The sequence below is a fragment of the Nerophis ophidion genome, linkage group LG07 (genome assembly GCF_033978795.1).
Source record: "Nerophis ophidion isolate RoL-2023_Sa linkage group LG07, RoL_Noph_v1.0, whole genome shotgun sequence".
In the NCBI taxonomy this organism is placed as follows: Eukaryota; Metazoa; Chordata; class Actinopteri; order Syngnathiformes; family Syngnathidae; genus Nerophis; species Nerophis ophidion.
The window spans coordinates 777,560-801,559 of NC_084617.1; the positions used below are offsets into that span (position 1 = coordinate 777,560).

Sequence of the window (24,000 nt, forward strand, 5' to 3'; positions counted from 1 at the left end):
AAGGACATTTGAGGACAAGACCACCATGATGAGGATGATGATGAAGACGAGGAGTATTAGACGTACGGCGCCCGGCTGGCTGAAGGCATTGTGCTCTCCCAGGACTTCCTGGAGGCGGTGCAGCGCCGACATCAGACTGTCGCTGAGGTCCAGCCTGCAATGAAGACAAAGACATGATTTGAGTGTCCATGTTTGGTCCGTCCACACACAAGTACTCACCGGACTTCTTCTGGGGGCGTGCTTTCACACGCTGACTCTGATTGGCTGCTGCTGTCTGTCACCTGCTGCCCAGCAACCATGCTCACACTCTCCTGGCAGGCAGGACCCTCGGGGGCAAGGCTGGCACCGGGCGGGGAGGTCTTGGAGGCACTTGCTGCAGCCTCGCTCAACGGGGAAAGTACACTTTGGTCCCTTGTTGCTGGCTGAGAGGCGTAATGCACGGATGCTGTTCTGCAGGTGCTGCCCTCTAGAGGCGGGGAGGAGCCTGTTCTGCAGGTGCTGCCCTCTAGAGGCGGGGAGGAGCCTGTTCTGCAGGTGCTGCCCTCTAGAGGCGGGGAGGAGCCTGTTCTGCAGGTGCTGCCCTCTAGAGGTGGAGAGGATGCTGTTCTGCAGGTGCTGCCCTCTAGAGGTGGGGAGGATGCTGTTCTGCAGGTGCTGCCCTCTAGAGGTGGGGAGGATGCTGTTATGCAGGTGCTGCCCTCTAGAGGTGGGGAGGATGCTGTTCTGCAGGTGCTGCCCTCTAGAGGTGGGGAGGATGCTGTTCTGCAGGTGCTGCCCTCTAGAGGCGGGGAGGACCCTGGGTGCTCGGCTGCAGACTCCGGTAGTTTTTCCCGCGCTTCGTGATACTCGCTGGAGTCGCTTTCTTCGTCCGAGCTGTCGCTGCTGCTCTCTTCTGACGATGTCGACTCGTAGCTGTCACAAAACATGTTCAACTTCCTCAAATACTCTGTCCCCTTTTATACTGAACTCCTGCAAAATTGCTGTACTAAAGACATGATGGTGAGTAAAGAAAGTCATGATCCATCTGCTATATGGGTGTTGTTTTTGTTTTATTATTTATCTATACATTTCTATCATTTTATTACTCATTTGTAGTTTTACTTTTCTTACTGAATGTACACATCTGCACTGCAACTACTAGATTTCCTTTCTCAAAACTTGACAGTGCGCCTTACAATTGCTTATAATAATATATAAATGTGCTTATAAATGCTTACTGAACTCAAAGCTATTTTATTTGGTATATGGTGTAATGATAAGTGTGACCAGTAGATGGCAGTCACACATAAGAGATATGTGCAGACTGCAACATAATGGCAGTCACACATAAGAGATATGTGCAGACTGCAACATAATGGCAGTCACACATAAGAGATATGTGCAGACTGCAACATGATGGCAGTCACACATAAGAGATATGTGCAGACTGCAACATAATGGCAGTCACACATAAGAGATATGTGCAGACTGCAACATAATGGCAGTCACACATAAGAGATATGTGCAGACTGCAACATGATGGCAGTCACACATAAGAGATATGTGCAGACTGCAACATAATGGCAGTCACACATAAGAGATATGTGCAGACTGCAACATAATGGCAGTCACACATAAGAGATACATGTAGACTGCAACATGATGGCAGTCACACATAAGAGATATGTGCAGACTGCAACATGATGGCAGTCACACATAAGAGATATGTGCAGACTGCAACATAATGGCAGTCACACATAAGAAATATGTGCAGACTGCAACATAATGGCAGTCACACATAAGAGATATGTGCAGACTGCAACATAATGGCAGTCACACATAAGAGATATGTGCAGACTGCAACATAATGGCAGTCACACATAAGAGATACATGTAGACTGCAACATAATGGCAGTCACACATAAGAGATACATGTAGACTGCAACATGATGGCAGTCACACATAAGAGATATGTGCAGACTGCAACATAATGGCAGTCACACATAAGAGATACATGTAGACTGCAACATAATGGCAGTCACACATAAGAGATATGTGCAGACTGCAACATAATGGCAGTCACACATAAGAGATATGTGCAGACTGCAACATAATGGCAGTCACACATAAGAGATACATGTAGACTGCAACATGATGGCAGTCACACATAAGAGATATGTGCAGACTGCAACATGATGGCAGTCACACATGAGATATGTGCAGACTGCAACATGATGGCAGTCACACATAAGAGATATGTGCAGACTGCAACATAATGGCAGTCACACATAAGAGATACATGTAGACTGCAACATGATGGCAGTCACACATAAGAGATACATGTAGACTGCAACATGATGGCAGTCACACATAAGAGATATGTGCAGACTGCAACATAATGGCAGTCACACATAAGAGATACATGTAGACTGCAACATGATGGCAGTCACACATAAGAGATATGTGCAGACTGCAACATAATGGCAGTCACACATAAGAGATATGTGCAGACTGCAACATAATGGCAGTCACACATAAGAGATATGTGCAGACTGCAACATGATGGCAGTCACACATAAGAGATATGTGCAGACTGCAACATAATGGCAGTCACACATAAGAGATACATGTAGACTGCAACATGATGGCAGTCACACATAAGAGATATGTGCAGACTGCAACATAATGGCAGTCACACATAAGAGATATGTGCAGACTGCAACATAATGGCAGTCACACATAAGAGATATGTGCAGACTGCAACATAATGGCAGTCACACATAAGAGATATGTGCAGACGGCAACATGATGGCAGTCACACATAAGAGATATGTGCAGACTGCAACATGATGGCAGTCACACATAAGAGATATGTGCAGACTGCAACATAATGGCAGTCACACATAAGAGATATGTGCAGACTGCAACATGATGGCAGTCACACATAAGAGATATGTGCAGACTGCAACATAATGGCAGTCACACATAAGAGATACATGTAGACTGCAACATGATGGCAGTCACACATAAGAGATATGTGCAGACTGCAACATAATGGCAGTCACACATAAGAGATATGTGCAGACTGCAACATAATGGCAGTCACACATAAGAGATATGTGCAGACTGCAACATAATGGCAGTCACACATAAGAGATACATGTAGACTGCAACATGATGGCAGTCACACATAAGAGATATGTGCAGACTGCAACATGATGGCAGTCACACATAAGAGATATGTGCAGACTGCAACATAATGGCAGTCACACATAAGAGATGTGCAGACTGCAATATAATGGCAGTCACACATAAGAGATATGTGCAGACTGCAACATAATGGCAGTCACACATAAGAGATATGTGCAGACTGCAACATAATGGCAGTCACACATAAGAGATATGTGCAGACTGCAACATAATGGCAGTCACACATAAGAGATACATGTAGACTGCAACATGATGGCAGTCACACATAAGAGATATGTGCAGACTGCAACATGATGGCAGTCACACATAAGAGATATGTGCAGACTGCAACATAATGGCAGTCACACATAAGAGATACATGTAGACTGCAACATGATGGCAGTCACACATAAGAGATACATGTAGACTGCAACATGATGGCAGTCACACATAAGAGATACATGTAGACTGCAACATGATGGCAGTCACACATAAGAGATACATGTAGACTGCAACATGATGGCAGTCACACGTAAGAGATATGTGCAGACTGCAACATAATGGCAGTCACACATAAGAGATACGTGTAGACTGCAACATGATGGCAGTCACACATAAGAGATACATGTAGACTGCAACATGATGGCAGTCACACATAAGAGATACATGTAGACTGCAACATGATGGCAGTCACACATAAGAGATACATGTAGACTGCAACATGATGGCAGTCACACATAAGAGATACATGTAGACTGCAACATGATGGCAGTCACACATAAGAGATATGTGCAGACTGCAACATAATGGCAGTCACACATAAGAGATACATGTAGACTGCAACATGATGGCAGTCACACATAAGAGATATGTGCAGACTGCAACATAATGGCAGTCACACATAAGAGATATGTGCAGACTGCAACATAATGGCAGTCACACATAAGAGATATGTGCAGACTGCAACATAATGGCAGTCACACATAAGAGATATGTGCAGACGGCAACATGATGGCAGTCACACATAAGAGATATGTGCAGACTGCAACATGATGGCAGTCACACATAAGAGATATGTGCAGACTGCAACATAATGGCAGTCACACATAAGAGATATGTGCAGACTGCAACATGATGGCAGTCACACATAAGAGATATGTGCAGACTGCAACATAATGGCAGTCACACATAAGAGATACATGTAGACTGCAACATGATGGCAGTCACACATAAGAGATATGTGCAGACTGCAACATAATGGCAGTCACACATAAGAGATATGTGCAGACTGCAACATAATGGCAGTCACACATAAGAGATATGTGCAGACTGCAACATAATGGCAGTCACACATAAGAGATACATGTAGACTGCAACATGATGGCAGTCACACATAAGAGATATGTGCAGACTGCAACATGATGGCAGTCACACATAAGAGATATGTGCAGACTGCAACATAATGGCAGTCACACATAAGAGATGTGCAGACTGCAATATAATGGCAGTCACACATAAGAGATATGTGCAGACTGCAACATAATGGCAGTCACACATAAGAGATATGTGCAGACTGCAACATAATGGCAGTCACACATAAGAGATATGTGCAGACTGCAACATAATGGCAGTCACACATAAGAGATACATGTAGACTGCAACATGATGGCAGTCACACATAAGAGATATGTGCAGACTGCAACATGATGGCAGTCACACATAAGAGATATGTGCAGACTGCAACATAATGGCAGTCACACATAAGAGATACATGTAGACTGCAACATGATGGCAGTCACACATAAGAGATACATGTAGACTGCAACATGATGGCAGTCACACATAAGAGATACATGTAGACTGCAACATGATGGCAGTCACACATAAGAGATACATGTAGACTGCAACATGATGGCAGTCACACATAAGAGATATGTGCAGACTGCAACATAATGGCAGTCACACATAAGAGATACGTGTAGACTGCAACATGATGGCAGTCACACATAAGAGATACATGTAGACTGCAACATGATGGCAGTCACACATAAGAGATACATGTAGACTGCAACATGATGGCAGTCACACATAAGAGATACATGTAGACTGCAACATGATGGCAGTCACACATAAGAGATATGTGCAGACTGCAACATGATGGCAGTCACACATAAGAGATACATGTAGACTGCAACATAATGGCAGTCACACATAAGAGATACATGTAGACTGCAACATGATGGCAGTCACACATAAGAGATATGTGCAGACTGCAACATGATGGCAGTCACACATAAGAGATACATGTAGACTGCAACATGATGGCAGTCACACATAAGAGATACATGTAGACTGCAACATGATGGCAGTCACACATAAGAGATACATGTAGACTGCAACATGATGGCAGTCACACATAAGAGATATGTGCAGACTGCAACATGATGGCAGTCACACATAAGAGATACATGTAGACTGCAACATGATGGCAGTCACACATAAGAGATATGTGCAGACTGCAACATAATGGCAGTCACACATAAGAGATACGTGTAGACTGCAACATGATGGCAGTCACACATAAGAGATACATGTAGACTGCAACATGATGGCAGTCACACATAAGAGATACATGTAGACTGCAACATGATGGCAGTCACACATAAGAGATACATGTAGACTGCAACATGATGGCAGTCACACATAAGAGATATGTGCAGACTGCAACATGATGGCAGTCACACATAAGAGATACATGTAGACTGCAACATAATGGCAGTCACACATAAGAGATACATGTAGACTGCAACATGATGGCAGTCACACATAAGAGATATGTGCAGACTGCAACATGATGGCAGTCACACATAAGAGATACATGTAGACTGCAACATGATGGCAGTCACACATAAGAGATACATGTAGACTGCAACATGATGGCAGTCACACAAGAGATACATGTAGACTGCAACATGATGGCAGTCACACATAAGAGATATGTGCAGACTGCAACATGATGGCAGTCACACATAAGAGATACATGTAGACTGCAACATAATGGCAGTCACACATAAGAGATATGTGCAGACTGCAACATGATGGCAGTCACACATAAGAGATATGTGCAGACTGCAACATGATGGCAGTCACACATAAGAGATACATGTAGACTGCAACATGATGGCAGTCACACATAAGAGATACATGTAGACTGCAACATGATGGCAGTCACACATAAGAGATACATGTAGACTGCAACATGATGGCAGTCACACATAAGAGATATGTGCAGACTGCAACATGATGGCAGTCACACATAAGAGATACATGTAGACTGCAACATAATGGCAGTCACACATAAGAGATATGTGCAGACTGCAACATGATGGCAGTCACACATAAGAGATATGTGCAGACTGCAACATGATGGCAGTCACACATAAGAGATATGTGCAGACTGCAACATAATGGCAGTCACACATAAGAGATACAAGTAGACTGCAACATGATGGCAGTCACACATAAGAGATATGTGCAGACTGCAACATAATGGCAGTCACACATAAGAGATACAAGTAGACTGCAACATGATGGCAGTCACACATAAGAGATACAAGTAGACTGCAACATGATGGCAGTCACACATAAGAGATATGTGCAGACTGCAACATGATGGCAGTCACACATAAGAGATATGTGCAGACTGCAACATAATGGCAGTCACACATAAGAGATATGTGCAGACTGCAACATAATGGCAGTCACACATAAGAGATACATGTAGACTGCAACATAATGGCAGTCACACATAAGAGATATGTGCAGACTGCAACATAATGGCAGTCACACATAAGAGATATGTGCAGACTGCAACATAATGGCAGTCACACATAAGAGATACATGTAGACTGCAACATGATGGCAGTCACACATAAGAGATATGTGCAGACTGCAACATGATGGCAGTCACACATGAGATATGTGCAGACTGCAACATGATGGCAGTCACACATAAGAGATATGTGCAGACTGCAACATAATGGCAGTCACACATAAGAGATACATGTAGACTGCAACATGATGGCAGTCACACATAAGAGATACATGTAGACTGCAACATGATGGCAGTCACACATAAGAGATATGTGCAGACTGCAACATAATGGCAGTCACACATAAGAGATACATGTAGACTGCAACATGATGGCAGTCACACATAAGAGATATGTGCAGACTGCAACATAATGGCAGTCACACATAAGAGATATGTGCAGACTGCAACATAATGGCAGTCACACATAAGAGATATGTGCAGACTGCAACATGATGGCAGTCACACATAAGAGATATGTGCAGACTGCAACATAATGGCAGTCACACATAAGAGATACATGTAGACTGCAACATGATGGCAGTCACACATAAGAGATATGTGCAGACTGCAACATAATGGCAGTCACACATAAGAGATATGTGCAGACTGCAACATAATGGCAGTCACACATAAGAGATATGTGCAGACTGCAACATAATGGCAGTCACACATAAGAGATATGTGCAGACGGCAACATGATGGCAGTCACACATAAGAGATATGTGCAGACTGCAACATGATGGCAGTCACACATAAGAGATATGTGCAGACTGCAACATAATGGCAGTCACACATAAGAGATATGTGCAGACTGCAACATGATGGCAGTCACACATAAGAGATATGTGCAGACTGCAACATAATGGCAGTCACACATAAGAGATACATGTAGACTGCAACATGATGGCAGTCACACATAAGAGATATGTGCAGACTGCAACATAATGGCAGTCACACATAAGAGATATGTGCAGACTGCAACATAATGGCAGTCACACATAAGAGATATGTGCAGACTGCAACATAATGGCAGTCACACATAAGAGATACATGTAGACTGCAACATGATGGCAGTCACACATAAGAGATATGTGCAGACTGCAACATGATGGCAGTCACACATAAGAGATATGTGCAGACTGCAACATAATGGCAGTCACACATAAGAGATGTGCAGACTGCAATATAATGGCAGTCACACATAAGAGATATGTGCAGACTGCAACATAATGGCAGTCACACATAAGAGATATGTGCAGACTGCAACATAATGGCAGTCACACATAAGAGATATGTGCAGACTGCAACATAATGGCAGTCACACATAAGAGATACATGTAGACTGCAACATGATGGCAGTCACACATAAGAGATATGTGCAGACTGCAACATGATGGCAGTCACACATAAGAGATATGTGCAGACTGCAACATAATGGCAGTCACACATAAGAGATACATGTAGACTGCAACATGATGGCAGTCACACATAAGAGATACATGTAGACTGCAACATGATGGCAGTCACACATAAGAGATACATGTAGACTGCAACATGATGGCAGTCACACATAAGAGATACATGTAGACTGCAACATGATGGCAGTCACACGTAAGAGATATGTGCAGACTGCAACATAATGGCAGTCACACATAAGAGATACGTGTAGACTGCAACATGATGGCAGTCACACATAAGAGATACATGTAGACTGCAACATGATGGCAGTCACACATAAGAGATACATGTAGACTGCAACATGATGGCAGTCACACATAAGAGATACATGTAGACTGCAACATGATGGCAGTCACACATAAGAGATACATGTAGACTGCAACATGATGGCAGTCACACATAAGAGATATGTGCAGACTGCAACATAATGGCAGTCACACATAAGAGATACATGTAGACTGCAACATGATGGCAGTCACACATAAGAGATATGTGCAGACTGCAACATAATGGCAGTCACACATAAGAGATATGTGCAGACTGCAACATAATGGCAGTCACACATAAGAGATATGTGCAGACTGCAACATAATGGCAGTCACACATAAGAGATATGTGCAGACGGCAACATGATGGCAGTCACACATAAGAGATATGTGCAGACTGCAACATGATGGCAGTCACACATAAGAGATATGTGCAGACTGCAACATAATGGCAGTCACACATAAGAGATATGTGCAGACTGCAACATGATGGCAGTCACACATAAGAGATATGTGCAGACTGCAACATAATGGCAGTCACACATAAGAGATACATGTAGACTGCAACATGATGGCAGTCACACATAAGAGATATGTGCAGACTGCAACATAATGGCAGTCACACATAAGAGATATGTGCAGACTGCAACATAATGGCAGTCACACATAAGAGATATGTGCAGACTGCAACATAATGGCAGTCACACATAAGAGATACATGTAGACTGCAACATGATGGCAGTCACACATAAGAGATATGTGCAGACTGCAACATGATGGCAGTCACACATAAGAGATATGTGCAGACTGCAACATAATGGCAGTCACACATAAGAGATGTGCAGACTGCAATATAATGGCAGTCACACATAAGAGATATGTGCAGACTGCAACATAATGGCAGTCACACATAAGAGATATGTGCAGACTGCAACATAATGGCAGTCACACATAAGAGATATGTGCAGACTGCAACATAATGGCAGTCACACATAAGAGATACATGTAGACTGCAACATGATGGCAGTCACACATAAGAGATATGTGCAGACTGCAACATGATGGCAGTCACACATAAGAGATATGTGCAGACTGCAACATAATGGCAGTCACACATAAGAGATACATGTAGACTGCAACATGATGGCAGTCACACATAAGAGATACATGTAGACTGCAACATGATGGCAGTCACACATAAGAGATACATGTAGACTGCAACATGATGGCAGTCACACATAAGAGATACATGTAGACTGCAACATGATGGCAGTCACACATAAGAGATATGTGCAGACTGCAACATAATGGCAGTCACACATAAGAGATACGTGTAGACTGCAACATGATGGCAGTCACACATAAGAGATACATGTAGACTGCAACATGATGGCAGTCACACATAAGAGATACATGTAGACTGCAACATGATGGCAGTCACACATAAGAGATACATGTAGACTGCAACATGATGGCAGTCACACATAAGAGATATGTGCAGACTGCAACATGATGGCAGTCACACATAAGAGATACATGTAGACTGCAACATAATGGCAGTCACACATAAGAGATACATGTAGACTGCAACATGATGGCAGTCACACATAAGAGATATGTGCAGACTGCAACATGATGGCAGTCACACATAAGAGATACATGTAGACTGCAACATGATGGCAGTCACACATAAGAGATACATGTAGACTGCAACATGATGGCAGTCACACATAAGAGATACATGTAGACTGCAACATGATGGCAGTCACACATAAGAGATATGTGCAGACTGCAACATGATGGCAGTCACACATAAGAGATACATGTAGACTGCAACATGATGGCAGTCACACATAAGAGATATGTGCAGACTGCAACATAATGGCAGTCACACATAAGAGATACGTGTAGACTGCAACATGATGGCAGTCACACATAAGAGATACATGTAGACTGCAACATGATGGCAGTCACACATAAGAGATACATGTAGACTGCAACATGATGGCAGTCACACATAAGAGATACATGTAGACTGCAACATGATGGCAGTCACACATAAGAGATATGTGCAGACTGCAACATGATGGCAGTCACACATAAGAGATACATGTAGACTGCAACATAATGGCAGTCACACATAAGAGATACATGTAGACTGCAACATGATGGCAGTCACACATAAGAGATATGTGCAGACTGCAACATGATGGCAGTCACACATAAGAGATACATGTAGACTGCAACATGATGGCAGTCACACATAAGAGATACATGTAGACTGCAACATGATGGCAGTCACACATAAGAGATACATGTAGACTGCAACATGATGGCAGTCACACATAAGAGATATGTGCAGACTGCAACATGATGGCAGTCACACATAAGAGATACATGTAGACTGCAACATAATGGCAGTCACACATAAGAGATATGTGCAGACTGCAACATGATGGCAGTCACACATAAGAGATATGTGCAGACTGCAACATGATGGCAGTCACACATAAGAGATACATGTAGACTGCAACATGATGGCAGTCACACATAAGAGATACATGTAGACTGCAACATGATGGCAGTCACACATAAGAGATACATGTAGACTGCAACATGATGGCAGTCACACATAAGAGATATGTGCAGACTGCAACATGATGGCAGTCACACATAAGAGATACATGTAGACTGCAACATAATGGCAGTCACACATAAGAGATATGTGCAGACTGCAACATGATGGCAGTCACACATAAGAGATATGTGCAGACTGCAACATGATGGCAGTCACACATAAGAGATATGTGCAGACTGCAACATAATGGCAGTCACACATAAGAGATACAAGTAGACTGCAACATGATGGCAGTCACACATAAGAGATATGTGCAGACTGCAACATAATGGCAGTCACACATAAGAGATACAAGTAGACTGCAACATGATGGCAGTCACACATAAGAGATACAAGTAGACTGCAACATGATGGCAGTCACACATAAGAGATATGTGCAGACTGCAACATGATGGCAGTCACACATAAGAGATACGTGCAGACTGCAACATGATGGCAGTCACACATAAGAGATATGTGCAGACTGCAACATGATGGCAGTCACACACAATAGATACATGTAGACTGCAATATGACTCAAGTAAACAACACCAACATTTTATATGTTCCATTGAAAATATAGAACATTACACACGGTGATCAAAAATCTATCAAAATGTTTTCGTATGACTTTGGTAAGCTAAGAAGCCACACCGCTTGATAGATTGTACTGTGCTTCAACATAGGAGTATTATTATGCTGTGTGTATAAGGTAAGACATTATCAGGTGTTTTGTTTCACAATATTATGCAAAAGCAACTTTTCTTACCTTCTGCTACCTGCTGATCTGTATTTGAGATCTGCATAAGTCCTGAAAATTTGCGCAAGTCCGCCTTTGTAGTCTGTGTGGTGGATAATCATCTTTTTCTCTATCTTCTTGTTATGTGACATTCATCCTCCACTGTTGCCGTTTGTAATATAAAGTAGTGTAAAGTTCAGTAGACCAGCTATCAAAGTGCTAAAAAGTGTTTGGGGGTTGACATCATTCACCCAAGCAACTTTACTTATTAGAGAGTTGCGGTCACGGGACACATTTGGGGTGTTGTTGTTGTTGTTGTTGTTGTTGTTGTTGTTGTTGCACTAGTGAGCCACGGATGAGGAGATGCTGCTCTGTTATTGATTGAAGTCAAGTGTGAATGTCATTAAAAGGCTTATGTCCATCTCTTATGATTTAGGTTTGGGAACACTCACCTCAGAACAACTGCAAGTGCGTGCTGAAGGACATCAAAGATGGCGTCTCCTTGACTACTCTCTTTCTACACCACTCAACATGTCTTATCTATTGATTCAATTGCAGCTTGTATCATTTTGGTTCACCGTTTGCCGATTTATATTCATTTGTGCTTGGGTTTTGATGCTGTCAATCAGTTTATTATGCTTGGATTTTGAGAGTTTTATCTTAAATATGTTTTGATTTGTGTGGAAAAAGATACATTTAAAAAATGTAACAGAAATGTTTTGTAGAATCTTGTCTTGCTTTCACTTGAATGTGTGCGATGTGACCAGATGTCAACATGCTGGCTGCTACAACTTCACCTCCACCTACACCTACCCTCCGTTTACTCCAATGAACTGAAGGTTCTTCTTGGTGGAAGGTGAGCCGGGTTCCCCCTCCGCTTTCCGCTTCATGATGGACCTCAGAGACGATTGGGGGGACGAGGCTGGACAAAAGTCAAAAGTTAGTTCATTGGAAGCTAAGGTGAAGAATTGTTCCTTAACATTAGCAACATTACCTGTGGTGTGGCCATCTTGCCACTGAAGAGTCGCCGCACTCCGGTCAAGGTGCGCGGCCTCCTCCTTGAAATACACCCCGGCAGGTGTGTGACTGGCAGCGCTGCCGGCAGTCATGGCGGACTTGGATATGAGCACCGAGGTGGACAACTCGCTCTTGAGGACGTCACGGACCTGCTTGGAGCTGACGGCAACTGGCGAGCCCGCCCCGGCTTCTGGAGGAGGAGGACGACATCAGGTATTGTGTTGTTTACACACCTGCACAATTATAAAGACTGATGTATTGTTTACACACCTGCACAATTATAAAGACTGATGTATTGTTTACACACCTGCACAATTATAAAGACTGATGTATTGTTTACACACCTGCACAATTATAAAGACTGATGCATTGTTTACACACCTGCACAATTATAAAGACTGATGCATTGTTTACACACCTGCACAATTATAAAGACTGATGCATTGTTTACACACCTGCACAATTATAAAGACTGATGTATTGTTTACACACCTGCACAATTATAAAGACTGATGCATTGTTTACACACCTGCACAATTATAAAGACTGATGCATTGTTTACACACCTGCACAATTATAAAGACTGATGTATTGTTTACACACCTGCACAATTATAAAGACTGATGTATTTTTTTACACACCTGCACAATTATAAAGACTGATGCATTGTTTACACACCTGCACAATTATAAAGACTAATGTATTGTTTACACACCTGCATTGTCTGCCATTGACAATCCTGATGCAGAACAACAACACATGGGCACTCAGGCCTGCAGAAAACCTTAATTTGTGTGTGTGTGTGTGTGTGTGTGTGTGTGTGTGTGCGTGTGTGTGTGTGTGTGTGCGTGTGTGTGTGTGTGTGTGTGTGTGATCAGGGTATTGTTTTAAAGTAAGTAAAGCACTTGGTGTTGCAATTCTTCTATGTATGAAAAGTAGTTTATTAATAAAGTTTGATTGATGTTTCCTGCGTTGTAATCAGTAATCAGTAATCAGTAATCTTCAGCAAGCACAAAGTCAACAGTTCAGCTAATGGCAGATATTTATTGTGGCCTTGAAGCCCTCTAAAAAAACCCAACAATACTCTTTTTATATCTCATGTCTTGTGATCATGTTTTGTTTGGTTCTGTTCTGTTTGGTTTTAAGACTCCATTGCTTCCTGTTTTTTCTCTCCCTTCTTTCGTCGCCATGGTTACTTATTGTGCTCACCTGTCTCTGATTAGTGCTCGCCCGCTCACCTGCTTCCTGAGCAGTATTCAAGATGGTCTTTGCCAGTCATTTTCTTTTCATGCTCTGTTCATGCTAGTTTTTCAAGCCGCACGCAGTAAGTTTGTTTGATGTTCATAGTTTACGTTAAAGTGTTACTTTTGTTTCCTCAACCAAGTTGAGCTTTGAGCGCTTTTTGTTTGTACCTTTTTTAGCCAAAATTAAATCCTGTTTTGACCTGCACGCCATGTCCCAAATAGTCCCGGGAGATCAACCCCCGCAGCAACTTAGACCCACGGATGACACAAAAAGACTGGCAGCCACGTTACAAACATTTTTTTTACCCTGCTTGAGGATTACGAATAATGCTTTATCTTAACAGGAAGATATAAACATCCCGCCTGCTGGCTTTCCAGTGAGAGCTGACATTGTACAGGAAAATATTGTTTTATTATGTTTCTATTTCTTGTTAGCACTTAGCAATAGTGCTACTTGCTACATCTGTTTATCATTCAGATTCTAAAATTTATATCTCATCCTATGTATATTCAGGCTCAAAAATATAAGCTTCTGGTTCCATATTTGTCCCAAAGTAGGCTTTGTTGTCTCAAGAATTCTGCCATGATTAGCAGTTGTTGTCATTATTGTTGAAGAAAATAACACTTGTGAAGGGTCTTGACACGCTGAGAAAAATATGTAAATATGACATATTATTATAAATGGGCCTACAGGATGTATATAAAACGTTAATGGAGATTTTTGGATGTTTTTTAGAGCGCTTAATAGGCACCATAGAACAAATCCATTACTATCATTGTTAGCTGACCTTTGCTAACTTTATTTACGAGTTAGAATGCATTAAAAAAAGAAAAACATATGTGTTCTTGTCTTACATGATGATAGACAAAAGTCCAAAAAACAAGAGAAGTATATTATATAGCGCTTTTTCTCTAGTGACTCAAAGCGCTTTACATAGTGAAAGCCAACATGTAAGTTGCATTTAAAGCAGTGTGGGTGACACTGGGAGCAGGTGGTTAAAGTGTCTTGCCCAAGGACACAACGGCAGTGACTAGGAAGGCGGAAGAGGGGGTCGAACCTGGAACCCTCAAGTTGCTGGCATGGCCACTCTACCAACCGAGCTATACCACAAGTGCTGTTCCCCTTCAATTTAGGAAGCTACCCCAATGTGGAGCGCCCTAGTCTTGAATTTAGGAAGCTACCCCAATGTGGAGCGCCCTAGTCTTGAATTTAGGAAGCTACCCCAATGTGGAGCGCCCTAGTCTTGAATTTAGGAAGCTACCCCAATGTGGAGCGCCCTAGTCTTGAATTTAGGAAGCTACCCCAATGTGGAGCGCCCTAGTCTTGAATTTAGGAAGCTACCCCAAAGTGGAGCGCCCTAGTCTTGAATTTAGGAAGCTACCCCAAAGTGGAGCGCCCTAGTCTTGAATTTAGGAAGCTACCCCAATGTGGAGCACCCTAGTCTTGAATTGAGGAAGCTACCCCAATGTGGAGCGCCCTAGTCTTGAATTTAGGAAGCTACCCCAATGTGGAGCGCCCTAGTCTTGAATTTAGGAAGCTACCCCAATGTGGGGCGCCCTAGTCTTGAATTGAGGAAGCTACCCCAATGTGGAGCGCCCTAGTCTTGAATTTAGGAAGCTACCCCAATGTGGAGCGCCCTAGTCTTGAATTTAGGAAGCTACCCCAATGTGGAGCGCCCTAGTCTTGAATTTAGGAAGCTACCCCAATGTGGGGCGCCCTAGTCTTGAATTTAGGAAGCTACACCAATGTGGAGCGCCCTAGTCTTGAATTTAGGAAGCTACCCCAATGTGGAGCGCCCTAGTCTTGAATTTAGGAAGCTACCCCAATGTGGAGCGCCCTAGTCTTGAATTTAGGAAGCTACACCAATGTGGAGCGCCCTAGTCTTGAATTTAGGAAGCTACCCCAAAGTGGAGCGCCCTAGTCTTGAATTTAGGAAGCTACCCCAATGTGGAGCGCCCTAGTCTTGAATTTAGGAAGCTACCCCAATGTGGAGCGCCCTAGTCTTGAATTTAGGAAGCTACCCCAATGTGGAGCGCCCTAGTCTTGAATTTAGGAAGCTACCCCAAAGTGGAGCGCCCTAGTCTTGAATTTAGGAAGCTACCCCAATGTGGAGCGCCCTAGTCTTGAATTTAGGAAGCTACCCCAATGTGGAGCGCCCTAGTCTTGAATTTAGGAAGCTACCCCAATGTGGAGCGCCCTAGTCTTGAATTTAGGAAGCTACCCCAATGTGGAGCGCCCTAGTCTTGAATTTAGGAAGCTACCCCAATGTGGAGCGCCCTAGTCTTGAATTTAGGAAGCTACCCCAATGTGGAGCGCCCTAGTCTTGAATTTAGGAAGCTACCCCAATGTGGAGCGCCCTAGTCTTGAATTTAGGAAGCTACCCCAATGTGGAGCGCCCTAGTCTTGAATTTAGGAAGCTACCCCAATGTGGAGCGCCCTAGTCTTGAATTTAGGAAGCTACCCCAAAGTGGAGCGCCCTAGTCTTGAATTTAGGAAGCTACCCCAATGTGGAGCGCCCTAGTCTAGTCTCCATCTGTCAATACTTGGTGTGCAAAGCTCTAGTTTACCTGCGGAGGCTTCAGCTGCTCCTCCGAGGCGAGCCTCCATGGCGGCAGAAGGAGGCGGGCTGCAGCTCAGCGCTCGCCTGGGAGAGCCCACCTCCAGCAGGGTGGGCTGCTCCAGCGTGTAGACCTGGACCCCCACAGTCCTCTGCTGCCTGTGCTGGGTGAAGCTGACCACGGTCTGCAGGTTGCCGTCCTGCAGCTCCCGCCAGCCCGAGCTGGTGGCCATCACCGCCGTCTCCGCCCGGGGGCCCGTTTCCTTCTGGGCGGAGGCGGCTTGTATCTGCTCCATCATTCTTCTCAGCTGAGCCTCCAGGTGGACCACTTGGTTCTTGAGAGCCTCGGCCTCCGGCAGCAGACCCAGGTCCACCTCCCTGACTCCGACCCCCACCTGTCGGCTGCTCCCGCCTCCCTCCGGTCCCACCCCGATGGTGCGCACCTCTCGCTTGGCGTCCGGTCTGGCTCCGGCCACGATGACCGTGTCCTCAATCTCACAGCCAGAGTCCTGTTTGGAGCCCTCAGGTGTGGCGGGAGACATCAACCCCGACACTTTGTCTCCGCCCTTGGCCCTGGCGTCCACCTCTTCTTCCGGGATATCGATGTAAAGCTCCCCTCGGCTCCGACCTCTATTAAAACTCATGGCGTGGCCCAGAAACTTCTGACTCTTCAGTTGGACGCTGAGCTGCCGCTTCTCTTCCTGGAGCACAGAGATCTTCACCTGGAGGACAGGTATGGTCTTCACCTGCTCCTCCAGGTCTCGGATCTTCCTGAGGGCGGCGGCCATCTGCTCCCTGACGTGCTGCAGGTGGGCCGGGGTGGGCGTGACCGGGGTGGAGAGGCCGGAGCTCAGGGGAGTGAAGGTTCCCCCCCCCCCCTGGGCTCGGTTGAAGCTCTGGGCACTACTGATGGAGGTGTTGGAGCCCGCCATGCTGCTGTGCATGCTGCCCAGGTTGGAGAACCTCCTCCCTTCCTTCTCCTCCTCCAGCTTCCTGCGCGCATCCAGCAGGGTCTTCTCCACCCGGGCGCTGCTGAAGCCGGGCCTCTGTGTGCTGTGGTAGCCTGGGGCGCAGTAGGAGTAGGAGGAGTGGCGACTGTCCATGCTGGCATTGGAGCACAGGGACTCCGTGGACGTCCACCAGGAGCCCGTGTAGCCATAGCTGCCGCGGGGCAGCGAGCCGTAGCGCGGACGCCGCTGGATCGGCACCTTCTTGATGGTGTTGCCCTTCTCTATGTCGTTGACATACTTGAGGAAGTCCAGGTCCAGACGGTAGCCGTAGGGCGTCTCCACGGAGTAGGGCGCCTCCTGCTCCTTGCCGTGCGAAGACGGGGGGGCCGGCGAGCTGAGCTTCCCTGCGGGGGAAGGAAACCACTTCAGACAAACGCAAACCTCAAACTGAAATCTCCGCCTAAGACTCCAGAAAGCATGCTGGACTTTGGGCTGGCTGGACTTTGTGTAGCAAGCAGGCGGGCAAGCAGGCAGGCGGGCAAGCAGGCAAGCAGGCGGGCAAGCAGGCGGGCAAGCAGGCAGGCGGGCAAGCAGGCAAGCAGGCAGGCGGGCAAGCAGGCGGGCAAGCAGGCAGGCGGGCAAGCAGGCAAGCGGGCAAGCAGGCAAGCAGGCAAGAGGATTAAAGGCGTGACATCGCTGACATCACAGAGACAACACCTGCTAGTCACATGACATCAAAGCCTACCTGGGAAACCAGGGTCCATGTGCAGCACTTGGGCCATTTCAGCTCACCTGCTGACTCTCACCTGCAGAACACACACACACACGCACACGCACACGCACACCGCACTCGCACACGCACACGCACACACACACACACACACACACACACACACACACACACACAGCACACACACACACACACACACACACACACACAATTAAGACACTGTGCACTTTTTGACTGCAGACTTCTAAACTGCTACTGGTAAAAGCAAAAAGGAAGAGCAATGAATCTTTTTGAAATATTTATTGCAGTAATCATCTGCAAATTTAACATCTACAAAAGTAAAACAAAAAATAAAGCAGCCCTACATCTCTGGCTTCTTTTATATGATTTAATTTCCATTTCTGGCAATGTGGCTAATCCTATTTCAGATACACAAAACTATCAAATATACACAAAACAATAAAGCCACAGTAGTAGAATAAATGCACAACTGTTGTGTGTCTGTTCAGAGAATCATTTTCTGAGAAGTACACTTTTCATTTTTGCAAAGTGGTCAATCACTCTGGACAGACATGGAAATATTACAGTAAGTGTTATACAGTTGACCAGTGGTTCCCAACTGCTGGCTCCTCACATAAAAGTGGATTGTGGGTCATTTTCAGTCACATGTGTGCATGAAGAAAAAGTTTAGGGAGAAAAAAATCAGATTGTGGCAACAAAACCAGATATTTTTAGCCATTTTTCTAGTGACTATTAGTGAGTATTTTAGCAAAAGGCAAAGCGACTAACAAGTTGGAGGAGGACTCAGGACAGACATGGAAATATATTTAAAAAGAATTTAAATGGGGCAACAAAACCCGATATTTTCAGCCATCTTTCTGAAAACAAATACAGAAATGTTACTATTTTTTCTGGAAACAGAAGCAGATGCTTTAGCTGTAGCCATTTTTCTGCTGACAAAACAAGATTATTTTAGTCAAAGTCACAGCGATGAACAAAACAAGTCTACTCTGCTATTTTTCTGTCAAATAAACTTGAATGATTTAAAAATTGGCTCACAATTTGATGATATGGAAAAATGTTTTTCTTGCTGAAGATAAAGCATTTGAGAAGCACTCAACTCACACATGCTGACTCCAAATCATCTTTGATGCAGAAGCAGCAGACAATAACCAACATGATGTTTCATCTTCATTGGAAATTCCCCCGACAGCTCGTACAGCAAATGAATATGTTTGTCTTGATACAAGGAATAATGTTAGCTAACTTAGCATCAACTTAAGACAATGATGTTGCCTAGCTAGCGAGGACTTCACTTACAATAACTTTCTTAAATCCATCTAGGAGTTACAGTTGGAGTCAAATCAAAATCAAAATAATATAATTAACAAATATTTGTTGGCTAATGTTACCTACCTCAGCAGTGATTCTCATCCTCTCTCTCTCTCTCTCTCAACTGAAGTTTCAAATCCACACGTGAATAAATGACCATATTAATTAGCCATGTGCTTATTGTTACGTGGAGTGAATACAGTAGCAATCAATGACCATACTAAGTAGTATGTGCGCTGTTCTCTATGTTATGTAGACTTAAAACTCTGAAGCGTTTTTTTTTTTATTGGTGAAATTTTTACTGGGGCACTGCAGATCAACACTGGGGCACGTGCCCCAGTGAAATTTGTCTGGCGACGCCACTGAGTGGAATGTATAAAAAAGGAAAAGGTGTGTTCCTGTCCTAGTAATGATTGTGAATAATAAAATAGCAGTTCCCCTTTAAGTTGATGATGATTGACAGGTGGGCGTTTCCTTCTGTCAAAGTGCTCTCACCCCAGTTGGTGTAAAATGCAACTACACCACACAGCTCAAGGGGGAGCCATAGAGCAATAAATAAGCCATCTCAATCAAATATTGAAGGCAAAAAGCCTGCTGGGAGAAGTGAAGTTACACTTTGCACGCACACACAAGTCCCCAACTTTCTTTTTATCACACCATTGTTTTTCGGCCTCTTCCACTCTGCTTTACTGCCTCCTCTATTTTATCCCTTCTTTTTTCTCAGCACCGCGCCTCTTGGTTTCTCTTTTAGCCTGCAGAGAAGACGACTTACAGGGGGAAAGTTTCCTGGCAGCCAATTCCAGCACACACACTTCAGACTGCAGCCTTATTAGGGAATCATTTCATACCAGGGGTCACACACACACGCACGCACGCATGCACGCACGCACGCACGCACGCACACACACACACACACACACACACACACACACACACACACACACACACAACACACACACACACACACACACACACACACACACACACAACACACGCACACACACCACACACAACACACACACACACACACACACACGCACACACACACACACACACACACACACACACACACACACACACACGCACACACGCACACACAACACACACACACACACGCACGCACACACACACACGCACACACACACACACACACACACACACACACACACACACACTTTTGTATTTTGTACCTTCTTGAGAGCTGAGAAAAAAGCCTCCCTCTTTAAGAGCAGCCTTTCTAGATATATGCAGAAGTGTATTTACAACATGAATAATATAAACATTCTATGCAAGTATAAAAAAGCTTGTTGTGAAACATGAGTTGGAATTTCACAAGAAAAAGGTCACAATTTCACAAGTAAAACTTTTTATAATAAAAGTAACGTTTTTACTCAACGTGAGTCAAAATTTTCCCAAGGAAACTCAACATTTGTGAATTATTATGATAAAAGTTGGAATTTTACTAAATAACAGTCACAATTTTACGAGAAAAGCTTAAAATGTTGGCAATTTAATGAAAAGTGTCGTAATTTTACTTGATGAAAGAAACAATTTTATAATGTTGGCAATATTGTAATAATAATGGTAATTTACTTGGCATTTTACTTGGCAAAATGAGGACAAGTCATCATTTTACTCAAAAAACGTCACTATTTTACAAGAACAACAACAAAAAATGGCAATATTGTGATAAATGTCTGAATTTTATATGATGACTGAAACCAGTTTGCATCAAAAAGTAATATTTTAACATCATTTTATAACATTTTGCAAGGAAAAAGTCAACACATTGTGAGAAAAAGACTGCTTTAAGTTCTTTTTGAAAAAAAAAGTTTTTATGTTTCTGTTTGTAATTGGTTTTTAATGTTCATTATTTACTTCAACTTATTACAGTATGTCTCCATGTACATTTTATTTATTTCTAAATCAATTTTGGCCAAAGGAGGCACATTTCAATTTCTTACACAAACTTGTTATTTCATATGTTGCCCACAGGGGGAGCACTTTTAAAAGCGACACACAGTCAATGTTGAAAAATGCCCCCTTTTTGGGAGCACCCTCATGTTGACCAGCAGGTGTGCAAATGAAACATTGTCCATCAGGTGCAATGTTATTGGGACCATCATCACTTCTTCACACCTCCTCATATGGAAGATACTTTTCCTTCTTCATGTCTCAAGAAGGCTAGAAATTCAAAAACACACACACACACACACACACACACACACACGTAGGTAGGTATGTTGTGGTTTGTTATATTCCTCCTATGGGTCCAATGTCAGCTGATGAGGTGGGAGGGGCCTATCCCCAGGTGCATGTCTTTGGAGGTGGGAGGGGCCTATCCCCAGGTGCATGTCTTTGGAGGTGGGAGGGGCCTATCCCCAGGTGCATGTCTTTGGAGGTGGGAGGGGCCTATCCCCAGGTGCATGTCTTTGGAGGTGGGAGGGGCCTATCCCCAGGTGCATGTCTTTGGAGGTGGGAGGGGCCTATCCCCAGGTGCATGTCTTTGGAGGTGGGAGGGGCCTATCCCCAGGTGCATGTCTTTGGAGGTGGGAGGGGCCTATCCCCAGGTGCATGTCTTTGGAGGTGGGAGGAAGCCGGAGTACCCATAGTTGAACAGAGACAGTCTCGGGGAGAACATGCAAACTCCTGACAGGATCGAACCCAGGACCTTTGTATGGTGAGGCAACCACACTAACCCCTGTACCACCGTGCTGGCCTGTTGCCAAGACAACAGACTTTACACCAGGTGTGCACGTGTACAAGTCTTGGCATGGTCCTCCAGCCAACTTACATGTCTGACATGTTAGAAGAGAGCCGGGCAAATATTGTGACTCGGGGGCCTCATTGAGAGAAAAGTGTGTCTGGGGGCCAATGTGCATGTGAGTATAAATGATATTTAGCAATGTGCATGTGTGTATAAATGATATTTAGCAATGTGCATGTGAGTATAAATGATATTTAGCAATGTGCATGTGAGTATAAATGATATTTAGCAATGTGCATGTGAGTATAAATGATATTTAGCAATGTGCATGTGAGTATAAATGATATTTAGCAATGTGCATGTGAGTATAAATGATATTTAGCAATGTGCATGTGTGTATAAATGATATTTAGCAATGTGCATGTGAGTATAAATGATATTTAGCAATGTGCATGTGTGTATAAATGATATTTAGCAATGTGCATGTGAGTATAAATGATATTTAGCAATGTGCATGTGTGTATAAATGATATTTAGCAATGTGCATGTGTGTATAAATGATATTTAGCAATGTGCATGTGAGTATAAATGATATTTAGCAATGTGCATGTGAGTATAAATGATATTTAGCAATGTGCATGTGAGTATAAATGATATTTAGCAATGTGCATGTGTGTATAAATGATATTTAGCAATGTGCATGTGAGTATAAATGATATTTAGCAATGTGCATGTGAGTATAAATGATATTTAGCAATGTGCATGTGTGTATAAATGATATTTAGCAAATGTACCAGCAGGCCAACAAAAGAAGAAGCTATTTGGCAGCTAAGTGAATACAAATGTAGTTAGCTGCAGAGTTAGCATCTTGTGAGCGAGGTAGCATCCTGACACAAACACAAAGTCTCACGCTCTTTTCCTAACTTTATTGCCGACCTTCACGCGCCAACAGCAGCCCCTCGTAACGCCGTGGGCACCACAGCGCCAACCAGCCATTGTGGTGGCAGCACTCCTCATTATGCACCCCTGACAGTTAAGGTGGGCAAGGTTGCATTCAGGGACACCTGGAATTTTGAGCATCAAACATCACAACTCAAGCAAGTCTTTTTTTAGCACGTTCTATGTGTTCTTTATTACTGCAACATTTATGAATATTTCTTATTTCTGAATGTATTATTTATCAAATCTTCGGATGGATTGATGTCTCACAATTCCATCAAATTTTTTTTTTAGTTTTTAGTTGTTTTTTTTTTCCTTACAAAAAAGTTGCATGTTTCTCATTTTTTCAAATGTGTTTGTGTTGGGTGTAAATATAAACAATGTCTGTCACTAGTGTCATT

The 24,000-nt window shown here is 43.7% G+C and overlaps 1 protein-coding gene across 1 annotated transcript in view; it reads right to left on the reverse strand.

The window, feature by feature from the left end:
* kank2 (KN motif and ankyrin repeat domains 2) overlaps positions 1-24,000 on the reverse strand; it is a 106,382-nt gene that overhangs the window by 11,251 nt on the left and 71,131 nt on the right. Inside the window, exons 3-8 of the mRNA XM_061905082.1 lie at positions 18,637-18,697; positions 16,952-18,295; positions 13,117-13,329; positions 12,936-13,044; positions 220-912; positions 67-154 (exon numbers count right to left, since the gene is read on the reverse strand). Of these exons, the coding sequence (XP_061761066.1) occupies positions 67-154; positions 220-912; positions 12,936-13,044; positions 13,117-13,329; positions 16,952-18,295; positions 18,637-18,673 (2,484 nt within the window). The 5' untranslated portion in view covers positions 18,674-18,697. The remainder of the gene's footprint in view (positions 1-66; positions 155-219; positions 913-12,935; positions 13,045-13,116; positions 13,330-16,951; positions 18,296-18,636; positions 18,698-24,000) is intronic.